General features: G+C 43.6%; 1 protein-coding gene across 1 annotated transcript in view; it reads right to left on the reverse strand.

Annotated features, from left to right (window-relative positions):
* Positions 1–558: 558 nt before the first annotated feature.
* Pstk (Phosphoseryl tRNA kinase) overlaps positions 559–19,726 on the reverse strand; it is a 37,543-nt gene continuing 18,375 nt past the window's right edge. The window contains exons 4-5 of the mRNA XM_075676937.1: positions 1,021–1,178; positions 559–866 (exon numbers count right to left, since the gene is read on the reverse strand). Of these exons, the coding sequence (XP_075533052.1) occupies positions 697–866; positions 1,021–1,178 (328 nt within the window). The 3' untranslated portion in view covers positions 559–696. The remainder of the gene's footprint in view (positions 867–1,020; positions 1,179–19,726) is intronic.

Consider the following 19,726-nt stretch of genomic DNA (forward strand, 5'->3'; position numbering starts at 1 on the left):
ATGCAATGGTGTTCCAGTTATTTTTGTGCTTCAATGCATAAAACAGCAGTTACTTTAAAAAGTAACTGGAATGTCAAAGCATTTCATCGGTTACTTTGAAAATTAATATCATGAAACTGGTGCTGTCTGGAGAATTCGTTCCAAGTGGATACGAAGTGCAAACTATGCGGCTATAATTAGTAGATTGAAATATGTGGTGTAACATAATTATTTAAATAAGTTAATTCGCATAATTATGTTAATTATTCAATTGAACATTTTGATTTCTCATAGAAGTAGTGGCCGCCTCATCGGCTAATTTAGATCACGGGTCAGAAGTGTTCTATCTGCCATAGGCAATATTTAAAACATTTAGTGCAGATAAAGAAAACACCCTGTATACCTGGGGAAGTGCCTTGAGTTAGACTATGTGACAGGAATACAGTAGTATACTTGTCCACTACAAAATGCAGCAGGTAATTGGGGCGGTGTAAGGTTTCCAGCCCAAGTGAGGCTTTGCCTCCCTCTGGACAAGTTCGGGGGGGGGGGGGGGGGGTCAAGAACCCGTGCACCCACATGATCAATGCTTATGCACCGACTTTTATTACTTTTATTATGCCACTTCTATTTATGCCACTTTGTGTACATTTATTTTTGTCGGCACAAACACACACATAAAATAAAAGAGAAAAAGGGAAGATCAGAGGCATCAAATTGTCAGCTTGCACCTTCAGTGTTGCCGTCAAGATGTACTTGCATGAGCCTTTCCAAGTCCACCTCCTCCTCTTCATTATAAACATCTAGAGCTCTTAAGTAGTCTAGAACGTTCTGGCGAGCCTTCTGAATCCTGAGACACCATGCCTGAAGCTCGGACTTGGACGACTTTTCTGCAAAAAGAAAACACCCCACAGCAAAGGGCACTATTTGAAAAGTGACAGAATATTGTAGCCACTGCAGACAATTTATATTTTAAAGTTTGGAGAAATGTGCAGCTAGACATTGTATGTCACATAACATTAAAAAAAATTGATGTAGCTTCACCTTGTGCTTGCCTGATGAGCTTGGACACAATGGCACGAAGCTGTAGGTCCCAGATGTGAATCTGACTGGTAGGTGTTGGTTCAGTAATGCAACCCGCAGTATCCACAGGTGACCATGGTTCTTTTGATGCAGCCTCTAGAATGGCCATTACTTTCTCCCTACATGGAAACAGAAGTTCAAAGTGTGCCTTAAAGAAGGTTATTCGACAGTGCTGCCAATTTTCCTGCTAAGGCAATTAGGAAAACAAAAGAACTTTGAAAATAGATTTCAAGTGCCAAATTATTTATTCAATACAACTTGTAAAATAAACAAGCATCCATGTTAGCTATGCAAATGTTTTTCCAGATAACATTACATGTATAGAGAGATGGGGTTGAGAAGAGCACAGGAAGCGGCTGGCAACAACCGACACTCAGAGCCAGAAGCCGCAAGCGTGTGCGTGCAACAAAGCTGAACAATTTTTTTTAGTCCCACCATATCGCAATTCACAACAAGAAAGGTGCAGTATATGTCCTGACTAATATGGCTACCAATGTGGATAGAGGTATAGTAATAGAGGTACTGTGAATGTTTAAGGCCTACAACAGAACTGGAATCACGACAAAAATGACACTGCCTTTATGTTTATGACAATGCAACAGAAGACCAAAGATAACAATGCTCAACCGAGCTGTCACGTGTTACAAAAAGGAAATCTGGTCTATTTATTGTTATCCGGTTGATAAAGAAAAGAAAAAGTCAGGTTATTTGGCCATCCTGACTGGGTCAAGTCAGAACACGGGTCATTTACTCGAAAGTCGAGAGTGTCCCACTAAATTTAGGACGGTTCACAACCCTATGTTCATTGCTTTTGTAACACCTGCATTTTTTCGTTACCTTTTACAAAAGGGTGGAGCTACGGGGAGAAGTTGGGTTTAACCTGATTTTTCATAAAATTTCTTCAGGGTACAAAAATCTAGAATTCTCGGGTTTTACCCAAAAACAAAAGACCTTAATTATTTGCCTGGGAATATTTTCAGCGAAACAGTAATTATCATGATGATATAATTAGCTTAACACATCACATAGGCATATACTATGTTGAAATTAAATGATGTGTTCAAGACCTGAGCAACATAAACATTTATTTACTTAAAATGCCTTCTGCAGATTGCCTCTAATGGTATTTAGAAGTGGCCAGTAGGCACTGTACATTACAAACCAACATATACTGTAAGGCATCATCTGACTTGTTTTTTATGCAAATATGATGCCAACTCAAGTCTAGCTTCCATTTCACTTGTCCACATCAGTCTGTTACAATCACACCGAATCAAACACATAGGAATGGTTCAAATTATGCAGGCTACCATTTGCCAAAAAGCACATACTGTATTCTATTGACTAACACCTTCTAACCTGCTTTGGTAGTCCTCAGGCTCTACTACAGTTGGATGCTTAGAGCACTGGCAGTCAGAAGCATAGCCCGAAATTTATTCCAGGGCAGGAGGGGTTCTCGACCAACAACTACCACTATATATATATATATATATATATATATATATATATATATATATACCCGCCGTGGTTTGCTCAGTGGCTATGGTGTTGGGCTGCTGAGCACGAGGTCGCGGGATCGAATCCCGGCCACGGCGGCCGCATTTCGATGGGGGCGAAATGCGAAAACACCCATGTGCTTAGATTTAGGTGCACGTTAAAAAACCCCAGGTGGTCAAAATTTCCGGAGTCCTCCACTACGGCGTGCCTCATAATCAGAAAGTGGTTTTGGCACGTAAAACCCCAAATATATATATATATATATTAAAATTACTGCCAATCTCGTCAGAGATTATAGCAGGGAAGGTACATGAAATGTTTGTTGCTTTCACAGAGTGATACATGCATAAAATTATAGTACCGTGCTAGTTGAACAATACATTAGAAAAATGGTTTTGGTTGCACCATCTATATAGATGCAAAAGAAAAAGAATATATTTATAACAACAACATAGACTAGACACTTAGTAAGCTTAATGTTTTTACGATGACATTGAGGATATTTGAAGAAATTAATTGACAATCATGCTAATAAACCTGTTTAATGATGAGTTAGTTACAGCGAGTTTCAATGAGTTCTAGTGTTTAATTGCTAGAGGGAAAAATGAGTATTTGAAGCAATTAGTATTGAAAGAGTATTCAGTTAGTGTATGGGTGTGCTTATGATGAGATGGTCTTCCACTTGAGTAAGATATAATTGTTGAGGTGTCAGTTTTTATCATGTTGTGGAGAAACTGGAACATCAGTTTTAGCCATGTTAGTTTGGTTTGGTTTTGTGGTGTTAGGATACCAGCATTATTAGTTAGTTGTGTTGGTGAGTCTGTAAGTCTATACTTATTAAAAACAAACCTTATTGCTTTTCTTTGTACTGCCTCTATTCTGCTCACCTGCTGCTTGGTAAAAGGGAACCAGACAGGACTAGGATATTCTAGAACAGATCGGACAAGTGTTGTATAAGCTCTTAGTTTGGTATTCGGTGGGTGCTAGCTTAAGACGTCTTTTGAGTACAAACAGTCGCTTCAGGGCTGTGCTAGTAATCTTATCAATGTGAGTCTCCAATCTTACATGGCTTAAAATTGTTATTCCGAAGTACTTGTGACCAATTACTTTAGTCAAGGGGCAGTTGTCAATAGTGTAAGAAAAGTTATACCTGTACTTTTTGCGGGTTATTGCCAAGGAAACACATTTACCAACATTGAGAGACATTTGCCAGCTTTTACACCACAGGCCCCGACTATGGGGGAGGCTCCGGGGCCCGAGCCCACTCCAGAGTTTTCTAGAGAAAGCAGAGCCCCCCCCCCCGCGGCGGCGCCGAAGCCCACCTCCCCCACCACACGCACACCTAAAATGTCATTACCAGAGTTTTGTCACCCACATCATTTGAGGATTCTTTGGCTTGCCTCGACCTTTTAGGCTAAAACGTTATTGCATCTAATAGCTTACTGCATCACTGTTGGCGCGGACATGCACGGCTTTTAATTCATACTTTCGCTTTATTTCTGCAAATCCTGACAATAGGAGGACAAGCACATTAGAAGCACTAGCGGCGGCTACCTCATCCATATAATCTTACTTCAACAATGTCTTAAATTTCCACTGTAGACACTATGCACATACACAATTCTATTTAAATATACACACAGGACAAAGTTTATTATATTTTTGAAAGAGAAGGAGGTAACGAATTAAAAATTATTTCTAAAGGCCTATGCCTAGAGAAACAATATGTTGCTGCATGTTCACCTCACTTCAAAATTGCTTTGCGTGCTTTTTTGACCCTAAATAAACCTGCAGGCTTCAGTGACCCCTTCAGCAAAGTCTTTTATCAATGACATGTGAAATGCATGCGAATGATATATGTCTCAGTATTGCTTCTCTATCCAGTAAGCGATGCTAACGACTCATGAAAAAAAAAAAGACTCTTCTAGTAACTTACAACATTTATAAAGGATGGTAACATCGTCACCTGCACGCAGAGGTCATAAATATATACAGGGTGTCCCATTTAACTACCATGCACAAATATTTAAAAAAAAAATTGCATTACTCAAAGAAGACCTAGTGCGTATTGTTTCCAGTGCCGTGGAGTAGCTTCCAGTAATTTTTTCATTACTGAGATTTAATTTATGTAATTGCAATTATTTATCTAAGTCGAGATGTACTATCCTAATTATCAAACAGTCAATGAGGCATTTGCAGACACAGCCAAGGGACATCTAATTACAGTATTTTCAGCGACGTACTAATTGCATAAAACTGTTTCCCGAATGATAAATAAACCCCGTGAAATATGAAAAATACCACGTGGCTGCACTCCCACCCGCATCATAAAGCAGCAACCTCGAACAAGCTCCCTCCGAATTAGCTAGAACGAAATAAAGGAAATAAAGAAAAACATTGTGTATCTGCCACGCCCCGGCAGAAGTAGCACGTCGTGTTTAGTGTTAGTTGGAAACAAGCTGTGATAGCTGTTGTCTTAGCATCGATGAAGTGCATGAATGTTTTTTTTTTTTTTCACAAAACCTATCACCACAAAAGCAAACTGGCAACATCAGTGCAAAAGATTTCAAGGTGCGTTTTGTTTTGTCCTAGTCACCATGTATTTCTCTAATGAGCAGAAGGAAAACATGATCCTTGCCTTGGGAGCTGCAAATGGCAACAAGAGGAAGGCTGCAAATATATATCAGTCATGGAAGTGTAGTGATAGACCAAATGCACTGACTGACTAGCAGCTTCCAAACACAGTGGCGGAAAACTCCATCTTTGAGTCCTAGCCTATGCACGAATGTTCTAGCATTTATGACCTCAAACCATCTTGCTAACATGTGGGACGTGGCCGCTCAGGTACCAATTTCCAAGTCATCACTTTGGAGGATTCTGCATGACTCGGCCTTTCACCTGTAACATCTTAACCTGCACCAATGCTTGGAAGATAGGGACCTGTGGAATCATCTAGATTTCTTGAATTGGGTCCTCACAAAAGCCGATGAGCCACAGGACTTTTTGAGCAACATCACGTGCACAGATGAAGCCAACATTTACAGAAACGGCTAGGTAAATTTGCATATACAACTTTGAAGTGACTCCAATCCACACTGGGTAAAGTGCACTCGGCACCAGTACCAGTGGTCGTTCAATGTGTGGTTCGGGATTTACACCGGTGCTAAAATCGGTCCCATCTTCGATCACACACTGACTGAACAGCTTACATGGACAAAATTGTTGAAGGAGTGGCAGATGAGTTTCTCAGCAAATTCCCACTGTCACGTCTTCCACTTCTATGGTATCAGCAAGATTGGGCACCAGTACACAGCAGCAGCCGAGCATGAAACTGGCTGGATGCAGGCACGTATCGAGGGGGGGGGGGGCCCGGCCTCCCCCCCCCATCTGCTCTCGCCACCCCTTCTCACACACATTCCTAAAGTGCCGACAAATCAATCTACTTGGCGGCCGACATGTTGCTGCCTTTTACAGCGAAAACAGTGTATGACTAACTTCTGTAGTTTTTTTCAGCGTCCGTTAACAGAAAAAATAATCATGTGGACTGATCCTGGTGATAGTATAAAAAGGGTCCAAGATCAATGGCACAAACGCCTGTGGACTCGGGAACCTATAATGCAGCCTTCGGAATCTTTGGGATGGGACCATGTATGGGGAGTGCTTAACGCCTGTTTCACCTCCACTGTGGGTCGGCCCGGCATTGCACTGCCTTCGGGATGGACCCACGTATGGGGAGTGCTTAACGCCTGCTTCACCTCTGCCGCGGGTGGGCCCAGTATTACAATATTTTCGCCACAGACCCACATGTGGGGAGCGCTTAATACCTGCTTCACCTCCACCGCGGGTCGGCCCGGCATTTCGCTACTTTTGGGATGGACCCACGTATGGGGAGTGCTTAACGCCTGCTTCACCTCTGCCGCGGGTGGGCCCGGTATTGCAATATCTTCGGCACGGACCCACGTTTGGGGAGCGCTTAATGCCTGCTCCACCTCCAACACAGGTCGGCCCGGCATTGCACTGCCTTCGAGATGGACCTACGTATGGGGAGTGCTTAACGCCTACTTCACCTCCGCCACGAGTAGGCCCGGTATAGCAATATCTTCAGCACGGACCAACGTATGGGGAGTGCTTAACGCCTGCTTCGCCTCCCCCACGAGTCGGCCCGATATTGCACTATCTTCAGGCCAAACCGCAGCGGAGGTAAAACACTTTGCTTTTCGTTCGAGAGCTTTGACTCTCGTCAGCTTTCGCTGCCATTCCATCTTCACAGAATGGAATGGTTGCAAAGTTTTTCCCTCCTTTCGGATGGCGGTAGTTATCGGCATCTCCTGGGGTGTGGAGGCGAGTTTTCTCATCGATACGGTGCCCGCGCAATTAACTCAAGGTGAATTCAGTTGTTAGCATATATTGCAGCAGGCAGGGCGTAGTTTATTGTTTTAATAACAATATTTTATTTTATTTATAATGCTCAACACAATTTTTATGTCACCATCCATTCGACGATCACGCGCATCGCTGTTGCTTCGTTAGTTCAACCTTCTTTGTTTAGACTGATCCAAGGACCAGGAAAGGGGCTCGGTTCATAGTGAGCTGGTCTGTATGCTCATGGAATGAGTTGCAACCGGAAGAAACGCCAGTTGCGTTTAACTTCTTCTTTTGCTTGATTATTTACTTAAATAACGGCTCGCCGTGATGCTGGCAGATCCTCGGAACCATATATTCACGATATGGGTTAGATAAGGTGGAAAATAAAATATTGTGAAACAGCGTCCATCATCAGACCCTGCAATGACCGTTCAACCCATAAGCAATATGACTGTCACCCCTTACCTCGTCTGGTTCTTCCCTAATTGTACAGCACTTTTCGTGCAAAACTGGCAACTGGAAACAAGAGTCGCAAGGAGATGAGAAATTAAGCGATCTACTAAGGGAGAAAGCCAAGGAAACAGCCAAACAGGGAGGAAAAGCGAAAATTGTTTGTGAACATATTTATGGATCAACATCTTTTTATTTAAAAAGGAAGTTGAGAAAATGCCGCCGGAAGTGGAGAATAATTCCGTGTGTTTTGAATGACTTTTCTACAGTTATCAATCGAGCCGCCTGACGTAGCCACTTCCCTGCTGTGCTAATATGGGTGTTTTTCTAACCTTCCGCAGTGGGCACAGTACGTCTAGAACCGCAGCGTCCTGCGCTCTATGCGGTTGTACGGGACTGGTGACCCCGCATCGTTACCCAACTTCCCGAATAACAACACGAGTCAGTTTTGGCATTTGGTAGAGCAGTAAAGGAGGAATCCAAAAGAACTGTGGTTGTCCCGCAAATACACAATTCTCTTCCAGAGATAATTCAAAAAACGCTACTAACAATCTTTATTTTGCACTTTTGCTGGTTAACTTGTTCTTGGCAAGGTTCTTCCTGCACATCTTTCATGCGCAAGTCCATTTGATGAGGTTCTTTCTTTGCCCAAGTAAAGAAGAGGTGTATCTCACAGGCGTACCTGTGAGATATACATTATTTCAATTCTCTTTTGCGGGTTTATGCATCTTTATGGCGAATGGTGGGCATTATTCACATTTGTACTAGTAAAAGTCCCCTCCCACTCATTTGCATGGAAAAGTTACCTTGGGTTGGGCCCCCCATGAAAAAAAATCCTGCGTACTTGCCTGGCTGGATGCGCAATAGATTGGAAGGCAGGGACTTGTAAATTGGCCGGCTAGGCCACCTGACCTCTCTCCACTCAATTTCTTTCTTTGGGGTTATGTGAAAGATCTTATGTGGTTACATCATCACGGACATCAGATGAACTCCAAGCAAGGAAAATGGATGTCTGCCATAGAATTACAGCATCGGTCATCAAGAAAGCCACAGATGATGTGATAAAGCGAACTCAGTAGCTGCAGAAGGAGATGAATTTGAAGATGTCCTTTAGGCAGCAGCCAGTGCTCAATGGCGCTAACGAATTCATAGATAATAAGGGCACACTCATGAAATTTGATGGTTTTAAATGCGTAAGCATTTCTATCTTTACCCAATGAAAAAGTCCATCCATTCGTCCTGTAAGACATCATCATCATCAGCCTGGTCACGCCCACTGCAGGGAGGCCTCTCCCATACTTCTCCAACTACCCCGGTCATGCATTAATTGTGGCCACGTTGTCCCTGTAAACTTCTTATTCTTATCCGGCCACCTAACTTTCTGCTGCCCCCGCTACGCTTCCCTTCCCTTTGGAATCCAGTCCGTAACCCTTAATGACCATCGGTTATCTTCCCTCCTCATTACATGTCCTGCCCATGCCCATTTCTTTTTCTCGATTTCAACTAAGATGTCATTAACTCGCATTTGTTCCCTCACCCAATCTGCTCTTTTATTATCCCTTAATGTTACACCCATCATTTTTCTTTCCGTAGCTCATTGCGCCGTGCTCAATTTAAGTAGAGTACTGGTAAGACACAGCTGTTATACACTTTTCTCTTGAGGGATAATGGCAACCTGCTGTTCATGATCTGAGAATGCCTGGCAAACGCACCCCAGCCCATTCTTATTCTTCTGATTATTTCAGTTTCATGATCCGGATTCGCGGTCACTACCTGCCCTAAGTTGACGTATTCCCTTACCACTTCCAGTGCCTCGCTACCTATCGTAAACTGCTGTTCTCTTCAGAGTCTGTTAAACATTATTTTAGTTTTCTGCAGATTAATCTTTAGACCCACCCTTCTGCTTTGCCTCTCCAGGTCAGTGAGCATGCATTGCAACTGGCCCCCTGAGTTACTAAGCAAGGCAATATCATCAGCGAATCGCAAGTTACTAAGGTATTCTCCATTAACTCCCGTAAGACGATCGCTTTCAACATAGCGCCCACAGCAGCGAGCTAATACCCCTGTGTGCTGCTTCTCACTGGGCTCGCAGCACATGCCGCACGCCACGGCTTTCGCAGATCGCTTTCAAACGGGCTGCACCAAATGTAGCCGCCGCTGGAGCATGGTTGACCACTGTTGATAATAGTTCAGTGTACCTAATAAATGTTGCATATATTTCCTTCATTTGCTACATCTCCCTGGTCATTTCATCCCACATCTACATCCGCTGTGAGCTGTCTATAACACCAGTGAACACTGCTTCTGCTCGCCTCTTCTACATAGTTTCCTGCAGGTCTCACTTAACAGTTCGGTGTTGCAACCGTGCTTCTCCGTTTCATGGTTCCTTTGCAGTCGTTCTCGCAATTATACGAAACACAACAGCATAATGCCATGAAACACCACGTCAGTACTACGAAATGCTTATGCATCATTCAGATAAATCCAAGAGAAGATTCTGCGTGGAATTTTCTCTCTCTCTCTCTTTTTTGCAGACGTCCCTATTGCCAATTCGGCACATTTAGAAGTGGTACATTTACTTTCTTGAATGCATCTGTTTTGCCATTTCTCTACACATGGGTCGCTTCCCGCTCTGTTCATTTCACTTTTATTTTTTGCCACGAACCTCTTTTTGCAGCACGTGTACACTCTCATGAAAAATAAAATAATCACTTTAATTTGGCTTAGGTCCGAAGCAAATTTCTGTTGCAAAATGGAGCTGCGAGCGCACTCTTTCGATGCGGTGCGAGCACAGCCGAGATTTTGAAACATTTTATGCCTATTGCATTGCTGTTCACGCTTCGTGCGTGCTCAGAGCGGCGCTTTGGCCATGTTATCAAGGAGCTTTTGTTATCAATGTGATCAGTCGGTCTTGAGAGACAGATAATAAATGTGAAGTAGAAATTTTAGGAACTAATAGCTGCATGCGAAGCCGCGAAACCTGCTGTTGGTGCTCCTTCCGTACCATTATCAAGGTGATGAACTGTCTCTTTGGGTTTGCGATGGGCAAAGGAGTTGCTTTCTATCAGCTTATTTGAGGGCGCTGCTTTATGATGCGGGTGGGAGCGCAGTCATGTGGTATTTTTCATTTTTCACAGGGTTTCTTTACCAGTCAGAAAAAATTTTTCGCAATTAGTACGCCGCTGAAAACACCGCATCTAAATGTCATTTGGGGTGCCTACAAATGCCTCATTGACACTTCGATAATTATAACAGTTCTTCTAGAGTTAGGTAATTAATTATAATTACCTGATTAAATCTCAGTAACAAGAAAATTACTGGCGGCTACTCCACTGTACTGGAAACAATACGCACTCAGTTTTCTTGGAGTGATGCAATTGCTCTTTTTATAAGTCTTGTTGCATGATAGTTGGGACACCCTGTATAATTCACTCAGTAAACGAAATGAGGCCAAGCCGGATTCACTCAAAATCAGAATCAACAGCAGCCATGCGCGGCAAAAAAAGAAAAGTGAGAGATGCTGCAGTTTCTCCGGAAAGGCAAAGCAGTATTAGTGATATTGAAGTATACAATAATTTTCCGAAGAAAGATTACACCACTGAGAGATGCCGGATTCTTGGTGGTGCAAGAGGACTCAGACTGTGAAATTGAACTGTCTCCTACTATAAGGTCTTGTATATGCTCACATGAGGCCGTCAGTTAGTGAACAATTCTTCGAGGTCACACAAAGTTTCAAGTGCAACTGTTATTAAAGTGCGTGCCTGCGCATGTGTGTGTGTGTGTGTGTGTGTGTGTGCGTGTGTGTGCGCGCGCGTGTGTGTGTGTGTGTGTGTGTGTGTGTGTGTGTGTGTGTGTGTGTGTGTGTGTGTGTGTGTGTGTGTGTGTGTGTGTGTGTGTGTGTGTGTGTGTGTGTGTGCGCGCGCGCGCGCGCGCACGCTCACAGGGTGTTTCATCTAACTTTAGCCAGAGTTGAGTTTAAGAATATGCCGATGCACTCTAAGGCAATGCAACCAAATGCATGTTGCTCACATTTTTATGTCATGTGTCACGCTTTTAATGTGTGCTTAATGTAATGTGCTGCTTAATTAGATTAGTCTAGATTAATTAACCAACTTCAGAACCAACAAAGTTAAGGGCAGAAATTCTGATTAGAAAGTTTCAGGGCGCTTTGCAAAATGTCCGATTAGACTGTTTCTGACTTTCTATCTATAAGTATTAGTGTTTTTTTTTTGGCTTACTGTGGATGCATGCAAAATAAAAAAAATACCATGTGACATACCCGCTTGTGTGCCGTCATTGCAGTGCTCCCAAACTGTCCGCGTGCAAACGAACATAGCTTCTAGCAGGGCGTGCTGACGCTTAAAAGGCGACAGGGCAGTGACGAAGGTGCTGGCTGTGTGATTTACGCCACCAATGTGCTTCCCTCGCGGCAGTTCATGACAGCGATAAGCAGACACAGCGGCAGCACACCCGGCTAAATGCAATGTCCGTTTGTGCGTGGAACGCTTGGGCGCAGTAGAATCACGACACGCATGCGGGCATGTCACGTGGTGTTCTTTTGTATTTCGCGGGCATTTGCAGTAAGCTGAAAAACACTAATACTTAATAGATAGAAAGACAAAAACTGTTTATTCGGCAGCTTTGCAAGCCGCTCTGCAACTTTCTAATCGGAATTTTTTTGCCTAGGTCCTTTGCTTCAGAAGTTGCTTAATTAATCTTGAACAATTATCCAATTAAGCAAAATAAAAAAAATAGTGTGACACACTACATACAAAAGGGAGCAACATGCATTTAGTCGGTGTCATAGAGAACATCGGCACATTTTTAAGTTCTGGCTAAAGTTAGCTGAAACACTCTGTATATATATATATATATATATATATATATATATATATATATATATATATACGGGGTTCGGAAAGCCCCAGCCCCCCTGAAAAATGAAAACTTTCAGCTTATATTTTACACCACCCGTGTACAGCTTCTAACGTGCCACTAAGGATGAGCTGATCTTCAAGAGTATTAATTTTCTGGTAAATAATGCAATCGTCAGCAAAGAGCCCAATTTTTACATCATTGGAGAGAGGCAAATCATAAAAAAATATTGTGAATAAGATTTGGGCTACAACGCTACGCTGTGGTACGCCTGATGTGACTGATCCAGGGAAAACACGGGGAAGGCGGGAGATGGAAATTCAAGTCAATGAGGAAAACGTGAACAAGGTGAAAGCAGCAGACAACATTTCGATAAGTGGACTGGTCTTCTTCAAGGCGACAGATGCTTTCCTCGCCACAGTATATATAGGTGGGGTTCTTCTAAAGGGGAGAGGGCGTAAGGCGGGTGGGTGAGGCAACGAGCGAAGGTGTGTTAGCGGCGAGGGTGTCGAATTGAGAATAAAGGAGTGCTGTGCACAAGGCCACGGATACAGCTGTCTGTCAATCATGTGTCAACGCCCGTGTGTCAGCCGGCGTGACAACGGTGTGCACAGCAGCCCTCTATTACCTGTTTCGCTGGTGGTCGTGGGCTATCGTGTCTCTGAAAGAGATAATAGAAGGAGTGGCAGAAACCAGTGCTCGTGGGGGAAAAAAAATACTGAAATGGTATAAATAAATAAATAAATAAATAAATAAAAGGGAAAAAACGGAAAGAAAAAAAAGAGGAAAAAGAAATGAGGAAAAAAAAGCACTAAGAAATGAAACTAAGTGTTGTTGCATATAGCTTGAAATTAAGCATAGCGAATAGATTCTAATCTGACATGTTATTCTAGAGGCAGCGTTGCATATTTGTACATACTGTGAACGGTTACTCAAGTAGTCTTTAATCCAGTGAACTATGAGGCCATCTCCAAGTGTTATCTCTAATTTATTTATTAATTTTTTGTGTGAAACGTAGTCTAACACTTTAGAAAAATCTAAAATAATAAGATCAATTTGTTTGTGGTTATCAACAGCCTGGACTGCATCATGTATTAATTCTATAAGTTGAGTAATTGTTGAAAGGACCTTATGGAAACCATGCTGTACAGGAGACAAGATATGTTGTTCTTCCAAATATGGTTATGTGTTCTATTATTATGTGTTCTAGTAATTTACATGCAGAGCTAGTTAGTGATATTGGTCTGTAATTTGAGACCATGGTTCTGCTGCCTGATTTATGTATGGGTATTATTTTGGTGTCCCACTCTATGAGAACAGTGCAAGATTTTAGGGATTTATTAAATATTATGCGTAAGTATTCAGCTACCCATTCCGCATACTTCTTAAGAAAGATATTTGGCAAGTTGTCAGGACCCGTGCCCTCCTTTGCATCAATAAATAAATAAAAGGTTAAGCACTCTTTTCTCAGTAATTGTTACTGGTTTTATTTGTGTATGGTCGGAAGGTTCCATGGACAGTATGTTTTCATCACCTACGGCAAAAACTGATTGGAAGTAATTGTTAAAGGAGTTAGCAAGAGCATTGCTGTTTTCAGAAAAATGTGTGTGCTCATCATTTTTCTTTGGATTCAGATATTTCCAAAATTTATTTGGAGCATTCTTCAAAAATTTGGGAAGAATCTTTGTAAAGTAATTGTTATTAGCATCTTTTAGTTTACACCTCATATGATTAACGCCTACTGCAAGATCATTTCTACTTAGACTTGTTGGTTTAGCTTCTTTCTTAATCGCTTTACCTTTCGCTTTGCATGTATTACATCAAGCATTATCCAGGGATTTAGTCTTCTCGTTTCTTTTCTCTTGATCGGTATGTAGTTTTTTATGCATGACGTCACGAGTTCTGTAAATCTACTCCACAACGTTCCGATATCAGCGGATAAGTTATGCGAAAGCACTATGAAAGAATCATACTCGAAAGAAAGACAGTCGATTATACTTGTACTATTGGCATGGCTGAAATCAGGATATAAAAGCGATGACTGCTGATAAAATCCCACTTCCACCACAGTTACAGTGCAGAAGATCAACTGATGGTCCGAGATGCCCGGCATGATTTCTATTTTAGTACTTTGATATGGGAAATGATCGCTTGGAAAAATTAAATCAAAAATTTTAGACAATAATGCTTGCCCTCGTGTGGGCTGAATCCCTATTTGATGTAAGTTGAAATTGAGAATTAAATCACAGATTAAGTGAGAATCAGTGGACTTGAAATGCATGTGTTTAAAATCGTCAAGAAGGATTAGTCTGGTATTTGATACATGACGCTGCATATAGTTACAAAGTAAAGTAATGGCGTCACTGTAAGCCAATAGGCTGCGATATACACAGCCCACAGTGATAGCGCATGAACTCATCAGCAGTTTGCAAAATATTGCTTCTATGCTTTCAATATCAGGAAGAACTTTGAAAGATAGCTTTTTCCCAATTAAAATAGCTACGCCGCCACCACGTGTGGGCTGGTCTTTCCGCATTACTGCGAAGTTTGGGCTCCCTATTTCCTGATCATCAATGTCACTTGTTAGCCAGGTTTCACTAATTGCTACGAAGTCAGGTTCTAGTTTTCAAGCTTTCTAGTTTTCTAGTTTCTAGATTCAAGCAAATGTGATTTGTTCTGAAGACTACACGCATTCAGATTTATGCAGGTTAGTTCTGTTTTTGGCGGGGCCATTTATTTTATTTTGCAGAAGTGTTGACATAGCAGCTGACGGTAACCACTTAATTCTTTTCATCATCCCAGGAAAAAATTTCACCATTAATCCAAAGTTCGTCATAATTTAGGGTCACTTTTTCTCCCGCTTCCTTTCTTGTTTTGCCATAGTTCCATAGTTTCTTCCTCATGTTACGAATTCTAGCTGAGAAATCTTCACTGACAGAGTAACTGCTCCTCTTCAGTTTGTAGCAATTCTGCAAAACCACTAGTTGGTAGTGATGATCAGTGAGCCATAGGATTATTGGTCGGCTTTTGTTAGCTTTAGGCTTTCCTAATCTATGTATCCTTCTTTCTATGGCCACTGGCTCAGTTTTGTGAATGGTTCCTATAATATTGTCATTCACTGTTTTCTTTTTCACTTTCCGGTACACCATATATAATGGGGTTGTTTCATCTAAATCGATTCTCAAGATCCTCGATCTGCAGTTCGGGCATGTGTACTACGTTCTGAAGGTTAGTAATTCCAATTATGCAATGCAGTTTGCTATTTTATTGTCTAGAGCACTAATGTTAGCTAGCTGCAAATCGACAGAAATAAGGTGCTCTTCTTTTATCTCTTTTAAATCATCTGCAATACTTTGCAGCTGCATAGCAAACTGGTTGAGTTCAGGACCGGGATTAGTTCCTACATCACCAGACAACAGAAGCAAATCTTCAGCACAGTCTACAAGGTTGGTTACTAGCAAGGAAATGAGCCTTGGGCATGGCAGCAAAATCAAAATGGGTCGTTAGACCGAAAGCATTTTCCATAACGCTGGCTCACCTGCGTGAAGTACAGAAGGGGATTAGCCGACCGCATCGTATAGTTGCTGCCATACCTGTTGGCGCACAGTCGAGTGCTGCCAGCATTTATAGGCATGCATGTGAAGTTGCCACCAGGGGAATCCATCCAGTGTCTTGATTCTGCGTGGTTGTCGCTGATACTGGTCGCTCCAAGATGAAAGCTGCCCCATCAAGGTTCAGTATCATCAATGATGTATGCTGGTTGATTGTGCCAGCAAGCTGCACTGGACCGCCACGTCTTGTGCGTATTGGTGTGTCGTGTCCCACTGGTAGCAGGAGAGCGACGACAATCTGCGTGAAGTACAGAAGGAGATTATCTGACCGCATCTTTGACTTGCCCCCATGCCCTTCGGTCCACAGTCAAGTGCTGCCAGCATTTACAGGCATGCATGTGCATGTTGCCATGAAGGAAATCCATCCGATGTCTTGATTCTGCGTGGTTGTCGCTGATACTGGTCGCTCCAAGATGAAAGCTGCCCTATCAATATTCAGTATCATCAATGACGTGTGCTGGTTGATTGCGCCAGAAAGCTGCACTGGATCGCCACATCTTGCGCATATCGGTGTGTCATGTCCCACTGGTACTTGGAGAGCGACGACAATCTGCGTGAAGTACTGAAGGGGATTAGCTGACCGCATCGTTGAGTTAGGCCAACTAATCATTAAGGATTAGTTGAATGTGTGTATATATACATATATATTATTGTGGCTGAGGAAATTACACGGGCACCAGTAGTAAAATGAAGAAAAAGAGAGTACGACGTACGTTGAATTAGCAAAATATATTTCACTGATGTTTCGGCTGGTGGACCAGCCTTCAAAGGCTGGTCCACCAGCTGAAACGTCAGTGAAATATATTGTGCTAATTCAATGTACATCATACTCTCTTTTTCTTCACTTACATTTTTACGCGAACGAAGGATTAATAACTGAAGACTATGTACAAAGTATATTTATAAAGGATAACTGCAGCGCTGATCAGTTCAGCCGACAGCTCGAGAGCCAGAGTGTTCGTCGTCTTCGTCAAGGCGCCCGCATGCATCATCCACAAGAAACATGCAATATGCATGTATCATTATCCCCGGTGGCAGAAGCACTGTCCCGGTGCGTCTAAATATAGGTGATAACAGGAGAGTAGTATGCTTTGAAGCGTGTGACATGCACAACATCAGTGGAATTCGGGACAGATGAGGCATTGGTACTGACTGGAGCGATTTCGTAGGTAACTGGAGTCACGGCACGCAGCACTCGATATGGGCCTGTGTACCGAGACAGGAGTTTTTCTGACAGGCCAACGTGATGATTCAGGGACCCCAGGAGTACCAGAGATCCAGGCGAAAAGTGGACGTCTCTGTGTTGGCGGTCGTACAAACGCCGTTGCTTCCCTTGGGAGGTCAGGAGGCGAGCGTGCGCAAAGTCACGTGCTTGGGCTGCTCTGGTGATGGCGTCAAACACATATTCGCTGGTCTCTGCTGCGGCGGATGGAAGGGATGTGTCCAGTGGCAATGTGGATTCTCGGCCAACAACAGAAAGAATGGGGAATAACCGGCAGTGTCATGACGCGAAGAATTATATGCAAAAGTGACATAGGGTAGGGCAAGGTCCCAGTCAGTATGGTCGGACGAGACATACTTTGCAAGCATGTCTGTTAGGGTGCGATTCAGATGCTCCGTGAGACCATTAGTCTGTGGATGGTAAATGTAGTGAGTTTGTGCTTGGTTGAGCAGGACTGCAGGATGTTGGCGATGACTCTGGAAAGAAACGTTCGACCACGGTCAGTGAGCAGCTGGTGTGGAGCACTGTGCTGCAGAATCATGTCGCATAAAAGAAAATCGGCGACATCTGTGGCGCAGCTTGTTGCAAGCGCTCTGGTGATGGCGTAGCACGCGGCGTAATCTGTCGCCACAGCGACCCACTTGTTGCAAGACATGGATAGAGGGAAAGGGCCAACTAAGACCAAGCCAATGCAAAAGAAGGGCTCCAAAGGAATGTCGAACGGTTGAAGACACCAGGCAGGGAACGTCGATGGTGTTTTTCGGCACTGGCATTTCTCACACGCCCCAATGTATTTCTGGACAGAGCGGGCAAGGCCTGGCCAAATGAAGCGTCAGCGAATCCGGTCGTAGGTGCGGGAGACGCCAAGGTGACCTGCCATTGTTAAATCGTGAAGTTCGTGGAGAACAGCTGACCGGAGGTGCTTAGGAATGACGAGGAGTAGGGCAGGACCGTCGGGGCGTACATTGTGGTGGCATGATGCACCACCCCGGAGAACAAACAGTTGAAGGGACGAATCAGAGGGTGAAGATCCCAAACCATCAATGAAGGCGCGCAAGGTGGCATCACGGCGCTGCTCAGTGGCGTAGCAGCTGAGAGACAGAGAAAACGTAAGCGTCGGCATCGGGGTCAGGGTCAGCGGGTGGTTCGTCCACTGGATAGCGTGATAAACAGTCTGCGTCTTGATGTAATCAGCCCGACTTGTACACTACTGCATAGAAATATTCTTGCAGCCGCAGAGCCCAGCGACCAAGCCGGCCAGTAAGATCCTTGAGTAAGGAAAGCCAGCAGAGCATGTGGTGGTCCGTGATTACAGAGAAGTGCGTGCCATACAAGTACGGACGAAATTTGGAAACCACCCAGACGAGAGCCAGACATTCACGATCTGTAATCTAATAGTTGCGCTTCGCTGGTGTGAGGACGCGGCTAGCGTAGGCGATAACAAGATCTTGACCTTGTTGGCGCTGGGCTAAGATGGCTCCAATACCGTGACCACTGGCATTGGTACGCACCTCTGTAGGAGAAGACGGGTCAAAGCGGGCCAGCATAGGTGGCATGGTGAGAATGTTGGTGAGGTTGGCAAATACGGCAGTTTCAGCGGGGCCCCATGTAAACGGCACGTCCTTCTTGAAAAGATCAGTAAGTGGTCTGGCAATCACTGCGAAGTCTTTAACGAAGCGTCAGAAGTAGGAGCCGAGTCCTACAAAACTTCGGACGTCTTTGACAGACTGAGGTACAGGAAAAGACATGACAGCATGAATTTTCTCTGGGTATGGTTGAATACTGGAAGTATCGACGAGGTGGCCCAGCACTGTACTTTGCCGACGACCGAAGTGACACTTCGATGAATTTAGTTGAAGCCCAGCCTCGCGGAAGACTTGAAGCACAGCTGATAAGCGCTCAAGGTAGGCGAAAATACTAGAACGTCGTCTAGGTAGCAAAGGCATGTTGACCATTTGAAGCCTTGAAGCAAAGAGTCCATCATACGGTCGAACGTTGCTGGGGCATTGCATAGACCGAACAGCATAACTTTGAATTGATATAGACCATCAGGAGAAATGAACGTGGTCTTCTCTTGGTCTTTTTAATCTACAGAAATTTGACAATACCCAACCCAAGGTCTATTGATAAAAAGTAGTTGGCACCGTGGAGACAATCGCGGGCGTCATCAATGCGAGGCAAGGGCTAGATGTCTTTCTTGGTAATGCGGTTTAGATGACGATAATCTACGCAGAAACGCCATGTGCCATCTTTTTTTTTTAACAAGCACCACGGGCGATGCCCAAGGGCTCAACGAAGGTTCAACAATGCCTTCAGCAAGCATCTGGTTCACTTTATCTTGAATAATGTTACGCTCTGAAGCAGAAACTCGATATGGCCGGCGATGAATAGGACTCGCATGACCAGTATTTATGTGATGCTTAACAATTGAAGTCTGGCCCAAATGGCGATTGTTGAGGTCGAAGATGTCGTGGTAGGAAACCGAAAGGCGACACAGAGCTGCTGCTTGTTCAGGCAATATGTCCGCAGCAATCATGTGACAAAATGTTGGGTCAGGGCAAATAGCATCCTGTGGACATGGTGAACAATCTGAGCAGACGTCTACTGAAAACATCATGACGTGGTCATCTCCGATAGCACGCAGCAT

This window comes from Dermacentor variabilis, unplaced genomic scaffold (genome assembly GCF_050947875.1).
Source record: "Dermacentor variabilis isolate Ectoservices unplaced genomic scaffold, ASM5094787v1 scaffold_12, whole genome shotgun sequence".
Classification (NCBI taxonomy): Eukaryota; Metazoa; Arthropoda; class Arachnida; order Ixodida; family Ixodidae; genus Dermacentor; species Dermacentor variabilis.